Source organism: Anopheles merus, chromosome 2L (assembly GCF_017562075.2).
Source record: "Anopheles merus strain MAF chromosome 2L, AmerM5.1, whole genome shotgun sequence".
In the NCBI taxonomy this organism is placed as follows: domain Eukaryota; kingdom Metazoa; phylum Arthropoda; class Insecta; order Diptera; family Culicidae; genus Anopheles; species Anopheles merus.
Genome location: NC_054083.1, coordinates 5804868 through 5822607, shown reverse-complemented (window position 1 = coordinate 5822607; position 17740 = coordinate 5804868). Strand labels below are relative to the sequence as shown.

At 44.7% G+C, this 17740-nt stretch overlaps 3 protein-coding genes across 3 annotated transcripts; 2 read left to right on the top strand and 1 right to left on the bottom strand.

Moving 5' to 3' along the window:
* The first annotated feature begins 2315 nt into the window (after positions 1 to 2315).
* On the top strand, positions 2316 to 6975 carry LOC121591425 (uncharacterized protein K02A2.6-like). Its single transcript, XM_041911893.1, has 4 exons — positions 2316 to 4337; positions 4961 to 5194; positions 5327 to 5685; positions 6950 to 6975. Exons 1-4 carry the CDS (start codon positions 2872 to 2874, stop codon positions 6973 to 6975), a joined length of 2085 nt encoding a protein of 694 aa, XP_041767827.1. The 5' UTR covers positions 2316 to 2871.
* Positions 6976 to 9182: 2207 nt separating this feature from the next.
* Positions 9183 to 10684, top strand: LOC121592790. The gene is made up of 4 exons (XM_041914584.1): positions 9183 to 9234; positions 9312 to 9461; positions 9532 to 9804; positions 9880 to 10684. Exons 1-4 carry the CDS (start codon positions 9183 to 9185, stop codon positions 10563 to 10565), a joined length of 1161 nt encoding a protein of 386 aa, XP_041770518.1. The 3' UTR covers positions 10566 to 10684.
* Positions 10685 to 15928: 5244 nt separating this feature from the next.
* LOC121592776 (oligoribonuclease) lies at positions 15929 to 17404 on the bottom strand. The gene has a single exon (XM_041914561.1). It carries the CDS (start codon positions 17328 to 17330, stop codon positions 16644 to 16646), a length of 687 nt encoding a protein of 228 aa, XP_041770495.1. The 5' UTR covers positions 17331 to 17404; the 3' UTR covers positions 15929 to 16643.
* Between the last annotated feature and the right edge of the window lie 336 nt (positions 17405 to 17740).

The following is a 17740-nucleotide window of genomic DNA, read 5'->3' as shown; positions in this document are numbered from 1 at the left end:
GTCGTTTGACCGCAATTTTGACTACTCCAACTTTGCCACTATCGACGAAGCCACCGATTTCTTTAGCGTTTTTATGCGCTCAGCGAATAACTCCTGCGTTCCTGTTGCTCGACGAAAGTTTGGCCCCGATTGGTCTAATGCATCTTTAAGATGGTTGAAAAAAATAAAATCTCTACGCGGATTACAGTAGAACGAGATCATCGCTGCATAGGAGAATTTTTTCGATGCACTGAACAATTATCGTCGTCAAAATCGTGTGCTCTACCGATCCTTCATTCGCCGTACTGAAAGGCAACCGTTTTCTAAGCCAACACGGTTCTGGAGCTTCTGGAACAAACGGCGCAATATAAGTAGTATCCCTCCGTCAATGAGCTACAATAGCGAAAGTAGTATCGATACATCCGATATCACTTTCGCCAATCGTTTTGCTGATGCATTCACCCTTCCTGTTCACAACCCTAACACACTAGCAGAGGCCACTCGCAATACTCCATCGGATGCTATCGATTTTATTATACCTACAATTGACGAAGCATTAGTTGCGCGCACACTCAGCGATATAAAACCATCTACATCATCTGGACCTGACAATATTCCCGCATACATTTTGAAGCACTGCCGTCAATCACTCGCACCCATTCTTGCCAAAATATTTAATGATTCCCTTATGCGTGGCACGTATCCTACGTCCTGGAAACACGCGCGAATGGTTCCTATCCATAAGAAGGGCAGTCGACTTCATGCTTGCAATTATCGTGGCTTTGTTTCCCTATGCGCTTGTGCAAAGGTGTTTGAGCTCATTCTATACAATCCGCTACTCACAGCAGTTCAAAACTATATGAGCCCTAGTCAGCATCGATTTCTCCCAAGGAGATCTTCCACCACAAATCTTGCTGAATTTGTTGGTTTCTGCTTCAACCACATGGATCGTGGTACTCAAGATGATGCAGTATATATCGACTTCAGGGCTGCGTTCGATAGTATCTCTCATGATATTCTACTCTCGAAGCTAAAAAAAACTCGGTTTCCCGGACTGGCACATCACCTGGCTGCGTTCATACTTAACTGGTCGTTCGTACTACATAAGTGTTGCAGTCCGCCGAGACTGCAGCCTCTTCGCACACTCGATGCTTTCCGGGAACTGACAGCATTCGATGTATAGCGAATATAGTCGTCTCTTTCTCTCTCTCTCGTGCATGATCCATTACGATCGGGGATCCTGCGATGTAACGAACACTCGGGATCTTATCTGCACCAGCAATAGACGTGGCTAGCGCGCGCGGCACCGTATTCCTTTTACTTTTATCATTTGATCGTTTATATATATATATGTTTGTTAAAATAAAGTATAAGTCAACAACAACATAAAAGTGGCGACGAGTTTAAGTGGAAACGGTCAACGACAAGTAGGGAAACGCCGCAGAATGTCCAGCCCAGAAGAGACGCCGATCATCGAGGAGCAACGTCGTCTCTCACAAAATGGGGTCCTGAACACAGGGTTCATTCACCCCCAGCCACCGCAGCACACGCCATCGGATTCATCGCCGCTGCAGCAAACGCTGCAGCTTTTACAACAGCAATTTGCCCAACAGCAGCAGCAAATGGCACAGCAACAGCAACTGTTATCGCAGCTCGTGCAACAACAACAGCAGCAGCAGCCACCGATCCCCAATCTGCAATTTGTGCCAAAACCGAGCAACCCGGAGTTGATACTGGAAGCCCTCGCCGGTAATATTAGTGAGTTCCGGTACGATCCAGAAGCGGGAGTAACATGTAGATTTGTTTCGTGAAAATGCTTCTCGCTTGGATGACGCCGCCAAGGTTCGACTCCTGGGACGTAAGCTTGGAACCGCTGAACACGCCCGGTTTAGTAATTTTATTTTACCGCGTGCACCGCGAGATTTCAGCTTCAACGAAATGGTGGAAAAGCTTACCGTCCTGTTCGGCAAAATGGAGTCGGTGTTAAGCAAACGCTTCAAGTGTCTTAATATTACCAAAACGCGCACCGAGGATCTGCTAGCATTTACCTGTCGAGTCAATAAAGCGTGCGTCGATGCAGAATTTTCTTTGATGACGGAGGAAGATTTTAAGTGCCTCATCCTCGTATGCGGATTAAAGGACGAAAGCGTACAGGACATAAGAATGAAACTGTTAGCCGCCATTGAAGACAGGAAGAACGCCACCCTAGAGCAGCTAGCAGCAGATTGTCAACGTTTGGTGCGTGTAAAAGCTGATAGCGCTATGATCGCTACGGACACTAGTGAGCGAGTACAGGCAGTGCAAGCCAGAAACAACCCCCAGTGGCATCGAAACACCAACAACGAGCGCTACCCCAAACCAGCACCCCGAAACGAAGCCTCCAAACCCCGCACCCTGTGCTGGCTTTGTGGTGCTCTGCATTGGACCCGGGACTGCACCTACAGAACCAACAAGTGCCGAGATTGTGGACGTACAGGTCATCGAGAGGGTTTCTGCAACTCGTCACAACGGCGCAGAGGACGACCGCGATTCGATCATCGCCGTGCAGTGTCATCGCGAGTAGTACGTGTCAACGTATGCAGCGTGCAGCAGAAGCGGAAATTTGTCAGCATACTCATCGGAGAGAAGCCAGCTCGACTACAGCTAGACACCGGATCGGACATCACTGTCATTAACCAGCAACTATGGAAGCAGTTGGGTAAGCCTCACCTCAACCCACCCAAGGTAAGAGCGAAAGCAGCTACTGGTGAAGTTTTCGGCCTTCAAGGTGAGTTTGAAGCGAACGTGAGCATTAATAATACCACCAAGCAAGCGACAATTCGCGTGTCAAAAGCGGATGTGTCATTGTTCGGGGCTGATTTAATTCATCTTTTCGGCTTGGGGACCGTCCCGATGGATAGCTATTGCAATCACATAGGCACAGCTGAACCACGATCCTGGGAGAAAGAATTTCCTTCGCTTTTTAGTGGAACGGGCCTGTGCACCAAGGCACAAATTCACCTAGAGCTGCAACAAGGGAGCAGACCAGTTTTTCGACCGAAACGTCCGGTTGCATACGCGATGGAAGATGCTGTAAATAAAGAGTTGGATCGGCTTGAGAATCTAGGCATCATCAGTTCCTGCGACTATTCGGATTGGGCAGCACCAGTCGTAGTGGTTCGAAAGGCGAACGGCAAAATACGGCTTTGCGGAGACTATAGCACCGGACTCAATGCAGCATTACACCCGCACGAATATCCGCTTCCTTTACCCCAGGACATTTTTTCTAAGCTAGCCCGTTGCGTAATATTTTCACAAATTGATTTATCCGATGCATTTTTGCAGGTAGAAATAGAAGCAAAGAGCCGACCCCTGCTGACAATTAATACGCATCGTGGTCTATACCATTACAACAGGCTTCCTCCAGGCATAAAAGTGGCCCCTGGTGCTTTTCAGCAGATAATGGATAAAATGCTCGCCGGGGTAAATGGAGTATCTGCTTACATGGATGACGTAATAGTTGGAGGGAAAACACAGGAAGAGCATGATGCAGCTCTTGAAGAAACGCTGAAGCGCATAAGGGACTATGGGTTTACCATCCGGAGTGAAAAGTGCGCATTCAACAAGTCGGAAATACGCTACTTGGGGCATATCATCGACAGCCGAGGCCTACGACCCGACCCGGCAAAGATCGACGCCATCAAAAATTTGCCAGCTCCAAAAGATGTAACAGGCGTTCGATCATTCATCGGTGCGATAAATTTTTATGCCAAGTTTATCCCCAACATGCGTAACTTGCGCTACCCATTGGATAAGTTGCTGCTAGCCGGAAGTGTGTTCCAGTGGACACCCGAATGTCAGAAAGCTTTTGACCAATTTAAAGCCCTCTTGTCCACGGAGCTCTTGCTCACACACTACGATCCAACGCGCGACATAGTTGTGTCCGCCGATGCATCATCAGTTGGCTTAGGAGCAACGCTATGCCACAAGTACCCAGACGGATCCCTAAAAGTGGTACAACACGCATCCAGAGCACTCAGCAAGGCGGAGATTGGTTATAGCCAAATCGACAGAGAAGGACTGGCAATAATTTTCGCTGTAACCAAATTTCATCGTATGATATACGGTCGTCATTTCACACTGCAGACCGACCACCGACCATTGGTACGCATATTTGGCAGTAAGAAAGGAATTCCGACATACACAGCAAACCGGCTGCAGAGGTTTGCACTAACTATTCAGTTGTATGACATGGACATCGAGTATGTAGCAACAGGCTCATTTGGAAACGCCGATGTGTTATCTCGGCTCATACATCATCACGCCAAACCTGAAGCTGAATACGTCATCGCCAGCCTGGAGTTAGAAAACGACTTAAGGTCAGTTGCCATTAATGCGCTTAGCTCATTTCCTTTATGTTTTAGAGACGTTGAGACAGCTACGCAGACTGACCCCTTGCTCCGGAAAGTCCATAAGTACGTGCAGGACGGTTGGCCGCATGACGTTTCATTCGGAGCAGATTTGGCACGGTACCACAATAGGAAAGAACCGTTGAGGGGTGTATACTTTTCGGGGAGAGAGTGGTCATCCCGGAGAAACTGCGTTCCCGTTGTTTGCTGCAGCTGCACAAGGGTCATCCGGGGATGCAGAGAATGAAGGCGATTGCGAGAAGCTACCTGTATTGGCCAATGATCGACGACGATATTGTGAGCTACGTGGCATCTTGTGGATCCTGTTTGGCAGCCGCTAAAGCACCCCCTCGAGCAACACCTGCGACATGGCCAACACCATCGGGCGCCTGGCGTTGAGTACACGTGGACTATGCTGGGCCACTGGAAGGGTATTACTTTTTAGTGGTGGTTGACGCTTTCTCCAAGTGGCCTGAAATCTACAAAACTACGAGTACAACAACATCTGCCACCATCTCCATGTTACGGAACATTTTCGCTCGCTTCGGTATGCCTGAAACGTTAGTTAGCGACAACGGTCCGCAATTTACCAGCGCCTTGTTTGCGGAGTTTTGCAACAGCAGCGGGATCGAGCATATCACGACAGCACCGTTCCATCCGCAATCAAATGGACAGGCGGAGCGGTTCGTCGATACGCTGAAACGAGCACTGCGGAAGATCCAGAGCGACGAGACGTCCCTTGATGAGGCCCTGGAATTGTTTCTCATGACGTACCGATCGACACCAAACGCGCAGTTGAGCCAGCAGAAATCTCCAGCTGAGGAAATGTTCGGCCGCCCCATCAGGACAGCACTGGAGCTGTTGCGGCCCCCATCATCACACTCACTATCTCCTTCCTCATTTATTTCAGTGCGAAGTTTTCAACCTGGCGATCTCGTTTCTACAAAATCTTTCTATAGAAACTCATGGAAGTGGATACCGGGAAAGATCGTTCGTAGCTGTGGACGCGTTATGTATGACGTCATTGCGAGTGATGGACGTTTACTTCGGCGCCACATAAACCAAATCAGGCGTCGTGCGGTAGCCCGTGCACCTGAGGGACATCAGCTGCCGCTTGATGTACTGTTAGAGGAATGGTCTTCTTCTTCTTCCCGACCAGAGCCAACCCAGCCGGAGCTGGAACCAATCGTAAGCGAGCCAACAGCGCTTTCACGGTCATCGCCCGCTTATTCATCACTAGCAGCGACGACCCCGATGGATGTTCCTTTGACGACATCCAGCTCGCTACCTCCTGCCGACCTCGACAACCGTCACGGAGGTAGGACCGACCAGCGCCTGATAGATTTGCCACGCAGGTCTTCTCGAGTAAGAAGACTTCCGCGTCGGCTCGGAGCCTATCAGCTCATTTAGCCGGGGGAGATGTTGCAGTCCGCCGAGACTGCAGCCTCTTCGCACACTCGATGCTTTCCGGGAACTGACAGCATTCGATGTATAGCGAATATAGTCGTCTCTTTCTCTCTCTCTCGTGCATGATCCATTACGATCGGGGATCCTGCGATGTAACGAACACTCGGGATCTTATCTGCACCAGCAATAGACGTGGCTAGCGCGCGCGGCACCGTATTCCTTTTACTTTTATCATTTGATCGTTTTTATATATATGTTTGTTAAAATAAAGTATAAGTCAACAACAACATAAAAATAAGCATAGGATCTCATCGTTCTCACTCCTTCACCAGCTCCTCCGGAGTGCCTCAAGGGAGTAACTTGGGACCGCTACTCTTCCTCATCTATATAAATGATCTATCTTTTATTTTACCGCCAGGCCAACACCTAATGTACGCCGACGACGTAAAAATATTCGCTCCAGTTAGAAACGACAGTTACTGTAGCGAGTTTACCGATCCCATGTGCGTCAAGTCGATCTTCTGTGCCATCGTAAGGTCGTGCCTGGAGTACTGCTGCCCGATCTGGTGCCCGCTTGGCGTTGGCGACATCAATCGCCTCGAAGCTATTCAACGGAGAATCACCAGGTATGCGGTTCGACTCCTTCCATGGCAATCGCACCACCCTCGGCCCTCCTACCTTCAGCGGTGTCTGCTTCTCGGACTTGAACCACTCTGCTCTCGACGCAAAAACGCCCAATGCCTTTTTATATTCCGGCTCCTTAACGGAGAGATCGATTCCCCGGCATTACTAGCCAGCATCAATTTGTTCGCTCCCTGTCGGATTCTTAGATCTAATTTCCATCTCCGTGTACCGCGTACCCGCAACAACCATAGCCAGGGACACCCTATTATACGTATGTCCCTCTATTTGTTCAATTTTAGTATGTCTACTTCCACGTTCAAGGAGAAATTGCGTCTACGTCACATTTAATGTTTGCTTATAACTAGAGGTTTATTTATATGCTCCTTAATTTAATTATAAGGTTGCCGATTAGACACGATGGTCCGTCGATTATATATATGAAATTAATAAATAAATACGCTGCTTCCCAGATGGTCTGAGTCTCCGGTAAGCAGGTACTTCGTCTTCGTCGCATTGATTCTCAATGCAATTCTTGCTGATTCGCGTTTTAGTCGAGAGTACGCCTCACAAACCTTGACTGTTGTCCTGCCGATGATAACGAAGTCATCCGCGAAGCTAAGAAATTGGAGAGACCGGAGAAAATTGTGCCGCGGATGTCGTTGTCTAGCCTCGCACTTCGAATGACATCTTCCAGGGCGATGTTGATGGACAGACAGAAAAGACCGTCACCTTGCTTCAGACCCCTGTGAGATTCGAACGATTCCGACGTCAAGTTTGATACCCTCACCTTGCACTACACCCCAGTCATGGTGGCCTCCAACAGCCTGATCAATTTCTTATTCCGATCTATGGTGTCGTAGGCCACCTTGAAGTCGATGAATAGGTGGTAAGTAGGGATCTGGCGCTCTCCGCATTTCTGGAGGATCTTCCGTAGAGTGAAAATTTGGTGAGTGGTGGATTTGCCTCCAACAAACCCTGCTTGTTAGCTGCCGACAAAATTTGTAGCAAGGGGCACAAGCCTGCAAAACAAGATCTGGGACAGGATCTAGCAGGCGGCATTCAGGACTGTGATGGCTCGGAAATTCGAGCAATCCAGCCTGTCGCCCTATTTGTAGACTGGGTGAATAACACCCAGCTTCCACTCCTCCGGTAGTTCCTCCTGCTCGCAGACTTTCACGATTCACGATTTCACGTAAGTCTCTCCGGGTCCATCTTGAAGAGCTCGGCCGCCAGTCCATTGCTGCCGGCAGACTTATTGCTCTTAAGCTTCTTAATGGCGCTGGCAATCTCATCCAGAGATGGCGGGGCACCTCGTCGTCAGCGCCGATGCTGTCGCTGTTGTTACTGGTATGCTGCTGCTGTGGTGGTTGCCTTGTTCTGCCACTTGCTCCAGCCTCTTCTGCCTCTGCTCCATTGAGAAGTCCTTCGTAGAAGCACTTCCACCTTTCGATCACCTCCCGCTCGTCCGTCAGGAAATTTCCTTCCGCATCCCGGCACATTGCGGTTTTAGGAGCAAACCCTCTCCGTGCCTCCTTGAATCTCCTGTAGAAGAAGCGGGTGTCCCCCGACTGAGAAAGCTGTCCGTCTGACTCTTCAAAACGGCGCTGCTTGGCCTGAAAGAGCAGGGTTTACATTCCTTTTTCTCTCTACGTGGTAAGCGGCCGATCTTATATTCGGCTGCAGTGCTGATGGCTCGTTCCAACATACGCCAGTGGTCTGCTATGGGCATCGCGGCGATGTTGTTGTCGGTGGGTAGCGCTTCTCCGAGCGCTGTCGCGTACCCCTCCGCTGCATCAGCACACTTCAACCGGTCCAGGTTGAGCCTTGGGGTGGACTTACTCTGTGGATGTTAACTACGGAAAGTTGCTGGCGTAGATTTACCATTACCAGGAACGTTTAAATGTCGATAATATCCGAGAAGTGCCTTCCTTCAATCAGAACGTGGTCGAATTAGGACTTTGAATAATCCTTATGGTGTCTACATGTGTAGCTAAGACGACGTGCATGCTGGAAGAAGGTGCTGTGGATGCTCTGTACTTGGAAGAGGCAAAGTTTATGAGCCTGAGTGATGATTGCCAGCTGGTGGGCGCTGAAACTTCTGATCATTGGTTTTGGGCAGCGGTCGAACTTGTGCTACTGTCTCGAAGTCGCGGGCCCAGACCTCATCATACAGGATACGGGTACGGGTACCCCCGTTTTAACGAGGAATTGCCACAACACTGCCAACAGATAAAGGTGTTGAATCAAATTCTCGTTAAACAATAAATAATGTTTATTATCATAGATATTTAATAATACAGGCCATGTATTTGCCTCAACTTCGTGTATGTACATGGACAAGTTTATTTTGTGTAAACTTTCGATACAAATGTTTAACATAAGTGGCAAAAATTGGTTTAAAAAACCATGCAAACCAAATTGGTTTAAGATACCCAAAGTTAAACACTCGGTAAAACCCTAACAAATAAATAACCCCGGTACAACGCTTCTCATATGCTATTATCGTGGCATGAGATCATCATTCGCTGCCAACTAAAAGAAGCCCACAGTTATCTGAATACAAAACACACAGTTTATGAGATACAAGCTGTACAACTTCACAATAACTTATCCATATGCAACAGCAAAAATGTTGCTTAATACAAAAAAACATCGTTACTAGTTTTCAAAAACTCAACAACAACGCTAACAATTCATACAACTTTTCGAACGGAATAAATCAACCTATTGTATTGTCTACACAAAACTGTATCGCAAATAAGAAACTGAACAGATCAATCCAAGATGTGGTCACTGGTTGTTCTTTCGTTTTGTTTCGTGGAAACCGTCATAAGCCATAAGTAACTCGACATTGGCTACAAGCTCTTCCACATTCTAATTTATCCACATCCACAATATCTTATATTCACGCAGAATGTACAATTAATGTAAAAACTGATCTCACCTTTCCGGAGCCTGTGTTTTTGAAGAATGATAATCTTTGGATACCAAAGAACGGGCAACTTACCTGGGCGTTTGGCGAGTCAAGTATTATTGCATGTCCCAAAAATAACGTAGTCAACAGTAAGTACGAAGTTTCCCAAAACCGTAATACTTACTCGAAGCATGGTATATGTGTGTCTCTATGTTGCAGTACTACAAGAAACGGCACTTCTCACATGTGTTGGTGCAAGCACATTCCTATTAAACGGTCTTCCGATAAATGCATCCGGCATAGTTTGCGCCAAGGTTGTTACTGGAGATCTTCAGTTGACAAGTGATGGATGTGAAAACGGTGGTACGATTCGCAATATTGGATTCGATATTGCTGGAATTGGATTCGTGAAACACTTTTCTGTGTGTTACAATTCCCAGACAGCGTCCGCTGTCTACACAAAGCATGTTATCCATGGAGATTCTATTGCAGGTAGGCTGTCGTTATATTGTGTATTTCTCTATTTTGCTTTACTTATACATTAGCGAGATACGCGTACAATTTCAGATAGTATAGTGGAGTCTTATCGCCCATCTTTCAAAGTAGCTGGAGTTCCCAGTTCTGTTATGGTGGACACTTCTTATACCATCAAGGCGCAGCAAACACGATTATCCGATCTACTCGGATCGTCCAACCAGGCTGCAAAGTATGTGAACTCCACCAATTACCTAGCTAGGGGACATTTGACACCGGATGCAGATGGTATTTTCCGTACCTGGCAGTGGTATACGTACTTTTACGTCAATGTTGCCCCTCAGTGGCAAAAGGTCAACGGTGGCAACTGGTTGACTGTAGAAAAGATCGCTCGCAACATTGCTGATCATCTTCAACGCGACCTGTTGGTGTATACTGGAACGTTCGATGTCTTAACACTGCCCCATACAAATGGTACACAAGTTTCCATCACACTTAGTGCAAACGGAATAACGGTGCCAAAATGGACGTGGAAAATTATCAAATCACCAAGCAGCAATGCAGCTATCGCTTTTGTTACCAGTAACGATCCGTACCGAACATCTATTCCCTCCAGCGAACTCTTATGTCCTGATGTTTGCGCCCCTTATGGTTGGTCTAATGCTGCGTTCCAAACATTTTCCAAAGGATTCACTTACTGTTGTACCACCGATAGTTTAAGAGCTAATGTAAACAGTGTTCCACTCGATGCGACAGCTACCAATGTGTTGTTCGCTTGATTCAAATGAGTAATGATTTTCAACTTCCTGTACAACCAAAACATACAAACTTAAACAAGCTATTCTTTCTGAATAAACGTAAAGCGTTTCGGTCATATTTTTTCTTCTCCTTTGTTGAAGTATAGCAGCCTCATTCTGTAGAACGTTCTTATCTGATTGGTACAGTTCAAACGGAGAGCAAATAAAAGCCAATTTGCTCGTTTGGTGGTTAACTATGAACTAATTTATTACGACAGATGACATAGGCTACCTGTGCTTCCTTTTCCACTTGGTCGTAGTTCATTTCCGCTGGCGTCAGTGACCGAGAAGTATGTGCGATTGCCTTCACCTAACCGGTCGTAAATCGATGCATGATGACAGCTCCAAGACCGTACATCGATGCTTCTGCCGCGATGATGATCTCCTTAGACGGGTCATAGTGAGTATGCAGCAGGTCGGAGAATAAAATGGTCTTGACCTGCTCAAAAGATTACTGACACTGTTTAGTCCAGTTCCAGCGATCATCCTTCTTCAGCAGGTCGTCCACGGGTGCCCTGAGGTGCTTCATCTGCGGAACGAATCGACCATAATAGTTGATAGCTCCGAGGTAGGAGCGAAGTTGCTTCACGTCCTTCGGGGGTGGCATCTTGGCAATGGCTTCTGTTTTGAACGGGTCAGGCCGAACACTGTCCTTGCCCACGATCAATCCGAGTAAACCGATCTGGGGCAGCGCGAAACGGCATTTTTCAAGATGTAAAGGGAAACCATACCGATGAACGGGTTCGAAAACAGCATAGAGCAGCGGTCGGCAAACTTTTGAGGCAAAGGGCCAAATTTAGTAAATGATCTAAAGCTGCGGGCCAGGAGAATGTGGTTTTTATATTATTGTGCTTTAATTATTACATTACAAAATTTTAGAAACAAAAAAAAATTGGTATTGTTGCTGTTGTCCTATAATTGTTTCATCCAAGCATGGTTAAAAATTGATAATATCTACTTAAAAACTAATTGCATCTCTTAATCATTTGAGGATCGCCAAAAGAAGGGTAATAGTGTGATAATTCAAAACATAACAAAGCAACAGCAATATCGCTTATTATATCGCAAGAGCAATATCGCAATATCGCAATAGCAACCACATCCTCCCACGCCGCAAAAAAAAATATTAAGACTATTCTGGGGATGATACTGAAGTGTTATTGACTGAAAAAACTATCGAGGCAAATGTGCATTTAGTATTTATAAAAATATTTTATGGACAAGTTATGTAATGTCAGATAAATTGATTAATGATTTCTTATGAAAAACTTTAGCACTTTGGCAATCGTTGCACTCGTAAACAGGAACTGCGTGGAATCGTCGTTCTCATTAAAACAACAGGGTTTTTTCAATGTTCCTATTTGTTTTCAAATACGATGCAAAATACCCCTAAAACAGATAAAAAAGAAAAAAACTGATTTGTGTGAAATTAAGAAGAACGAATAGTAGAACAAATATTATCGCGAGAAAAATGTTTGCTATTTCACTACACTAAAACTTTGTTTTCCATGTATTACGTTGGTGACAGTCGTATGCAAAACTTTGAAAAAATTCATTGTAATCAGACTTTAGTGTATCTTATCGTTATAAAATTTCGTATGCGACCTTCATTTCGATAGTCTTATTGTGGTGTTAAAATAATGTTAATATTACAAAATGGTTGCATTAAAAAAATGGACAACAATTGTCGATTTTTCATGGGTTTATCTTAACCCGCACTAACAAAACGTTAATTGCACTTTGAGTAGAAGTATCCATGGCCGGTCTGGTTAAGCCGGTCTCGTAGTATAGTCGTCAACTCGTACGACTTAACAACATGCCCGTCATGGGTTCAATCCCCAAATGGACCGTGCCGCCATACGTAGGACTGACTATCCTGCTATGGGGGGAAATCAATTAGTCACTGAAAGCAAAACCCACAAGTGGTGCAGGCAGGCCTTGACCGGCAACGGTTGTTGAGCCAAAAGAAAAAAAATCCAATTAGTTAGCAGACTAAATTTGACACCTCTATCAGCCGAACTCTAACCATGATGGCCAAAAAAGTGAATCAAAAGCGTGCGCGATCAAAGAATGGCACCCTATAGCGTCCAAAATGGACTCCGTGCGGAAGTTTGTGGACGTCGTGTATACCCGTTTCGGCATTTTAGTCACCAACATCTTGGCACTAGTAGACAATAATCAAAGCATCTAAAGAAAGCCCAGGTTCATTTTTGAGATTCCAAAAGAAGCTGAAATGATGTAAGAGGGACAAGTAGCTACATTACTGCATTAGCTGGACCAAAATATCCGGACCACCAAACAGTAAAATAATAGCTGGGAAACATGAATAATGAATTCGCAGTGGCAAAAAATTACGCGAAAACTCAATGCAATCATTTCAGGTGAATTTCGACAGAATTTCGATATGACACCCTAGTCTGCGAACTGGTCCAACATCCGTCACCTGTGTTCCATCGATTTTTTTTCTGCACCAACGTGATGCAAAAACTCTACTCTAACAATTTTGTAGCGAAAACTTAGGAGGAATTGATAAAAATCGAAGGTAGAACTTAAATCATGCATGTTTTTGTCCACCATGGTGAAACTTCCTGATAATTGACGAAAGGCAATTCGCAAAGTCTTGAATTTATTTGTGGAAGTGAGCTTAAATAATTACCTTTGAACTACTCTTTTTTCTGCAGCCAGCCGAAAACGGCATATTTTTATCATGCAAAAATTACGGGGATATTGACCTCGAGTTCGAACATACTGAACGGTCCGTCATTCCATAGTACTTTAATTAAAAGTTGAAAAAGTACGATGATTTAATATGGTATACTAAAAGATCTTCAGTAATTTGTGTATAAATCGTTTCTTCCCATCTTTCAACATCAGTCCAATCCTTTCGAGGGCAGGATTGAATGTTGTGGCGGGCCGCATTTGGCCCGCGGGCCGGACTTTGCCGACCGCTGGCAAAGAGGATACGGTCGTGCTCCTCGCCACTGGTCGCTTCGGGCAGTAGCATGGACGGGCATCAGGCTTCAAGTATAACTTCACTTGCGCTATTATGCATCTACCCAGCGTGCTTCGAAATACCTCCAGAAACTGGTGCTTGAGGCAATCAACGAATTGTTCAGAGTTTTGATTTACGACGGTGACCAAGCTGCTAATCGTTGCGGACTACAGATCAAACAGATAGTATCGATTCCCAAAACGTTGAAGTCGGCGCTATCAGAGATGAAAATGCGCCTTATCTTGGTCACGTTATTGATGGTGGATTTAGACTTGAAACTCTTCGAGGAGATTTAAATCACTACCAGACGCTGTGACAGCAGATTCATCGGTCGGTTGAGTGAGTAGTCGTCCGATGGTAGCCCATGTTTCGTTCGAAATGATGGTGTTGTCGGACACTAAGTCATGCTGAAGCTTGACCTGAAGCTTGCTGAAGCCCCGTTGAACTCGATCGAGTCGAATTTGCGTTTCCTTCCAACGTTGCTAACAGTGTAAATGCCATTCGTCTTCATGATCTTTTTGGGCTTCAATTGCTTGAAAGGCTTTGATGCTGCGGGCTTACTGCTTGAACAGTAGCCTTATTTATGTCCTTGCTGCTTGCATCTAGTACAAAAGATGCAAAAGGACATTCAGAAGCGTAATGCAGTTCCCCACATTTCCAGCAGGGTGTCTTTGGCACTTTGTTGGTCTTCTTCGAAGAGAAATGGTTCTGGTTGCGCGAAACGGCGTTGACGGAGCAAGCCTCCTTTTTTCACCATCTGCGAGTCATGCTTAAGGTTGGGCACATGATGACATTCTTCCACCAGGTTTTCCAAAGTCACCTTACTTTCAGCTTCTCCTTGTTCAGCAACTGCAGTTTCATCAGCTTCCAGTTACAAAATCAATCTGGCTCGGTTGTCCGCATCCCGTGGCGATTGGAATCCACATACAAATCGGAGAGCTTTGAATTGATCCGACGTGAGTTGAACGCTTTCCAGTTTTTGTTGACCATCGCAGCACACGAGGTAAAATCATCCGCGTCACTCTTATCGTACTGCATGCAATGGTAACGGGAGTGAAAAATCTACTTCTGGCGACCAAATAAAATTATTGCATTCAGTTGCAATATTGCATATTATTCAGTTTTGTGACGGTCTCATCCAGAATGAAGTCGCGAGGATGCTGTGGCAGAACAGTGTTGACTTACATATCGTGCAGAGGGGTGCTTAATTTACGTAGAAGCAATCTCACACGGGCGGCGTCGTCTATCGTCCTGAATGAAGACGTCTTCGTACCTAGCATACCATGCATCAAAGACAACTCCTGCGTCCAGATCGTGCAAGAAATTTTGATTTCATTTGCCAACGACTCGATTGCCTTCTCGGTTCCGCTAGCCACCGTCAAAAAAATTCGAATGCTAAATTATCGATCTGCCGCTGCTGCTTCGCGACGAGATTCGTGAGCTGGACGATTGCGTTTTGCACATCCTCTTCGGACACTTTTGTTATTTCATGTTTTCCCTAAAAAAACCTTCGAGGTGCTTCTGAACTTTTCCTCGTCACCAAATTTTACAGTTAAAACGGAGAGCAAAAAAAAGCCAACTTGCTCGGATGGTGGCTAACTATGAACTAATTTACTACGGCAGAAGGCATAGGCTACTATGCCTAGGAAGCGAAATTCTGCTGAGATAAAATCCACTGTTTGGTAATCATAGCCTACTGCACTGATGGTGTGCCTAACGTTTTAGCCAGATAGTCAGTCCTTGCTACGACGGAACGATCCATACGAAGATTTAACCCATGCCGGGCATGTTATTAAGTCGTAAGAGTTGACGACTGTACCAAAATCGCGAAACTGTGAATGGGTTAATGCAAAACTTTAAAAATTTTACTTAAACTCATTTAAACTTTTTTTTACGTTTTAAAACAATAAAGCGGCAGGTTTGCTTGGTAAATTAAACCATTTAAATATGCTCTAAGTGTTTTTTTTTTCGTTGAAAACGCATCATGTTTCAGAAAACCAGCGCATGAATTCGCAAAGAAATACAGTGAACCCTCTCTTATTTGAGAGGCGATGGGACTGTCGAATAAGAGGGATTTTCAAATTACAGAGGTTTAAAGTGAATGAAAGGTCCATACAAACAAGAAAGAGACAGAACATTTAGTATGCAGCCTTAACTGTTGCTATAGGAAACTGCGAACAGAATCTATAATTTGAGCATACATCTTTCAATAACCATGGCAACACCATACTCAAATAAGAGGGACACAGATTTCAGAGGTTTTCCAAATTAGAGAAACAAAAATGTACTGGAAATCAAGGGACTGTGCAAAATGTTCAAATAAGAGAGGTTGTTCAAATTGGAGAGGTGTCAAATAAGAGAGGGTTCACTGTATAAGCCCGACAGCTCCTTTCCCAAACTTGATCGAAGCGATTGTCAAAATGACATAAAATAGTGGTTTGCTTGGATCAGCAAGAGAGTCATGTAAAAACTACCGTTTTTTCGTAAAACTTGTTAACTAGTGAGATGCGCGATCATCCTTATCTAGAACCCGGTAAAGCGTATTAAAAAAGCGAAACAAATTCTAACCCAAGGAACTCATCCTTATATAATAATCATTCTCGAATTCAAAAAGGATACACTAACACCCTGCCAATTGTATGGGCTTCTGAGCGTATAAAAGGGACCGTACATTGAATGAATAAAGAATCATTGGGATTTTGCAAATAAGAGAAACTTCACCATTTTAATTTTTGCATATTCGGATCACGAAAGACCTCTCATCATGCTTCACTCACTTCTGCTCCTTATGTGCTCCTTAAATTACTCGGGAGAGTAACTAAATTATTGGTGTCGAACGGACGAAAAGATAGCTTTTACCCGAGAGGGGTTGAATTATCCTTCACGTGGCCCACAAATTCGTTCACCGTCGTCGACACTCTACGATCGAGTTTGGGAAAGTGGCTGCAAATAAAATAAAATCGGATGTTTTTAAAAAAAAATAGGCTTTTATTCTCACTACATTTTCTAGTGCCACACTATTAACTGAAAGTTTTAGAGCAATATATGTATTCACAAATCTATGGTTCCTAGTCACGACCAATTTTAGTTTCATCTGAGTTGAAAAACATGCTCTTGTAATATTTCATCTCATTAATGCTTTCTTCAATGTCATCCAAAGCACGATGGGCAAGCTTTTTCGGTGGCGAAGAGTTATAGACGTTTTGATTCCATCGTTTGCATAATTCCTTCACCGTGCTTACATCTATCACACGATAATGAAGATATTCATTCAATGTTGGCATATATTTCATAATGAACAAGCGGTCCATATAAATGCTATTTCCTGCCATCGGGCACCTTCGCTCAGGACAGTATTTTTTAACAAAATCTAATACATCCCTTTCCGCCTGGTCTACACTGTAGGTAGATTTCTTCACAGCTTCTATCAATCCCGATTTTGAATGATGATCCTTGCACCAGCTGTTCATTCCTTCCAGAACAGCATCAGGCTCATTTATGATTATGTTTGGTCCTTTTGCAATAATGTTTAATTTGCTGTCGGTTACAATGCAAGCGATCTCTAAAATTCGATCCTTATCCACATCCAGCCCCGTCATTTCCAAGTCTATCCACACTAAATTTTGAACTGAAGTTTCGGACATGGTGCTGCTATTCGCTTTGGATATAGCGGACAACGTATGCCACAATTTGCAACAACTTGTTACTCGACTATTTTTACTAAACTTAAGCAAACTGCTAAGCAACACCGGCATTGAACTGTATTGTTGATAAGTTCACGTGTTTTGAGAAGTTTGCTATTTGTTTGTTTACATTCCCAAAAAGGAAGTACAGGCGGTCCCCGAGATACACGGTTAATGGGGACCGAAAACGGCCGCAAAATACCGCGTATCTCGAATTTCCGCGTAAGTCGAATCTCGTGATTTCCCGCCAAAATATCACTAATTTTCGTGCAATTTTGCAAGTAGGGGGTTGTTTAAGCCACCAAATCAATTATTTGATATGTTTCTACTGAATTGAACAGTTTTAAACCTTATGAAATGGTATTTCACAATCGATCAATACGGTAATTATTTGGTATTTCACAGTGGATGTGTCAAATCAGTACAATTTGCTCAAAGAACTGTCAAATTTGGAAGACCGCGTATCTCCGAATCCGCGTATA

What these genes read in the sequence shown, in the direction of transcription:
- LOC121591425 (XM_041911893.1), top strand. Translation starts at nt 2,872, where the DNA reads ATGGATAGCTATTGCAATCACATAGGCACAGCTGAACCACGATCCTGG. An exon ending in AAATCTCCAGCTGAGGAAAT is followed by an intron (nt 5,195 to 5,326) that starts GTTCGGCCGCCC and finishes ATCTTTCTATAG; the next exon opens with AAACTCATGGAAGTGGATAC. An exon ending in CCTCGACAACCGTCACGGAG is followed by an intron (nt 5,686 to 6,949) that starts GTAGGACCGACC and finishes TTCGCGTTTTAG; the next exon opens with TCGAGAGTACGCCTCACAAA.
- LOC121592790 (XM_041914584.1), top strand. Translation starts at nt 9,183, where the DNA reads ATGTGGTCACTGGTTGTTCTTTCGTTTTGTTTCGTGGAAACCGTCATA. An exon ending in CGTGGAAACCGTCATAAGCC is followed by an intron (nt 9,235 to 9,311) that starts ATAAGTAACTCG and finishes ATATTCACGCAG; the next exon opens with AATGTACAATTAATGTAAAA. An exon ending in CAAAAATAACGTAGTCAACA is followed by an intron (nt 9,462 to 9,531) that starts GTAAGTACGAAG and finishes TCTATGTTGCAG; the next exon opens with TACTACAAGAAACGGCACTT.
- LOC121592776 (XM_041914561.1), bottom strand. Translation starts at nt 17,330, where the DNA reads ATGCCGGTGTTGCTTAGCAGTTTGCTTAAGTTTAGTAAAAATAGTCGA.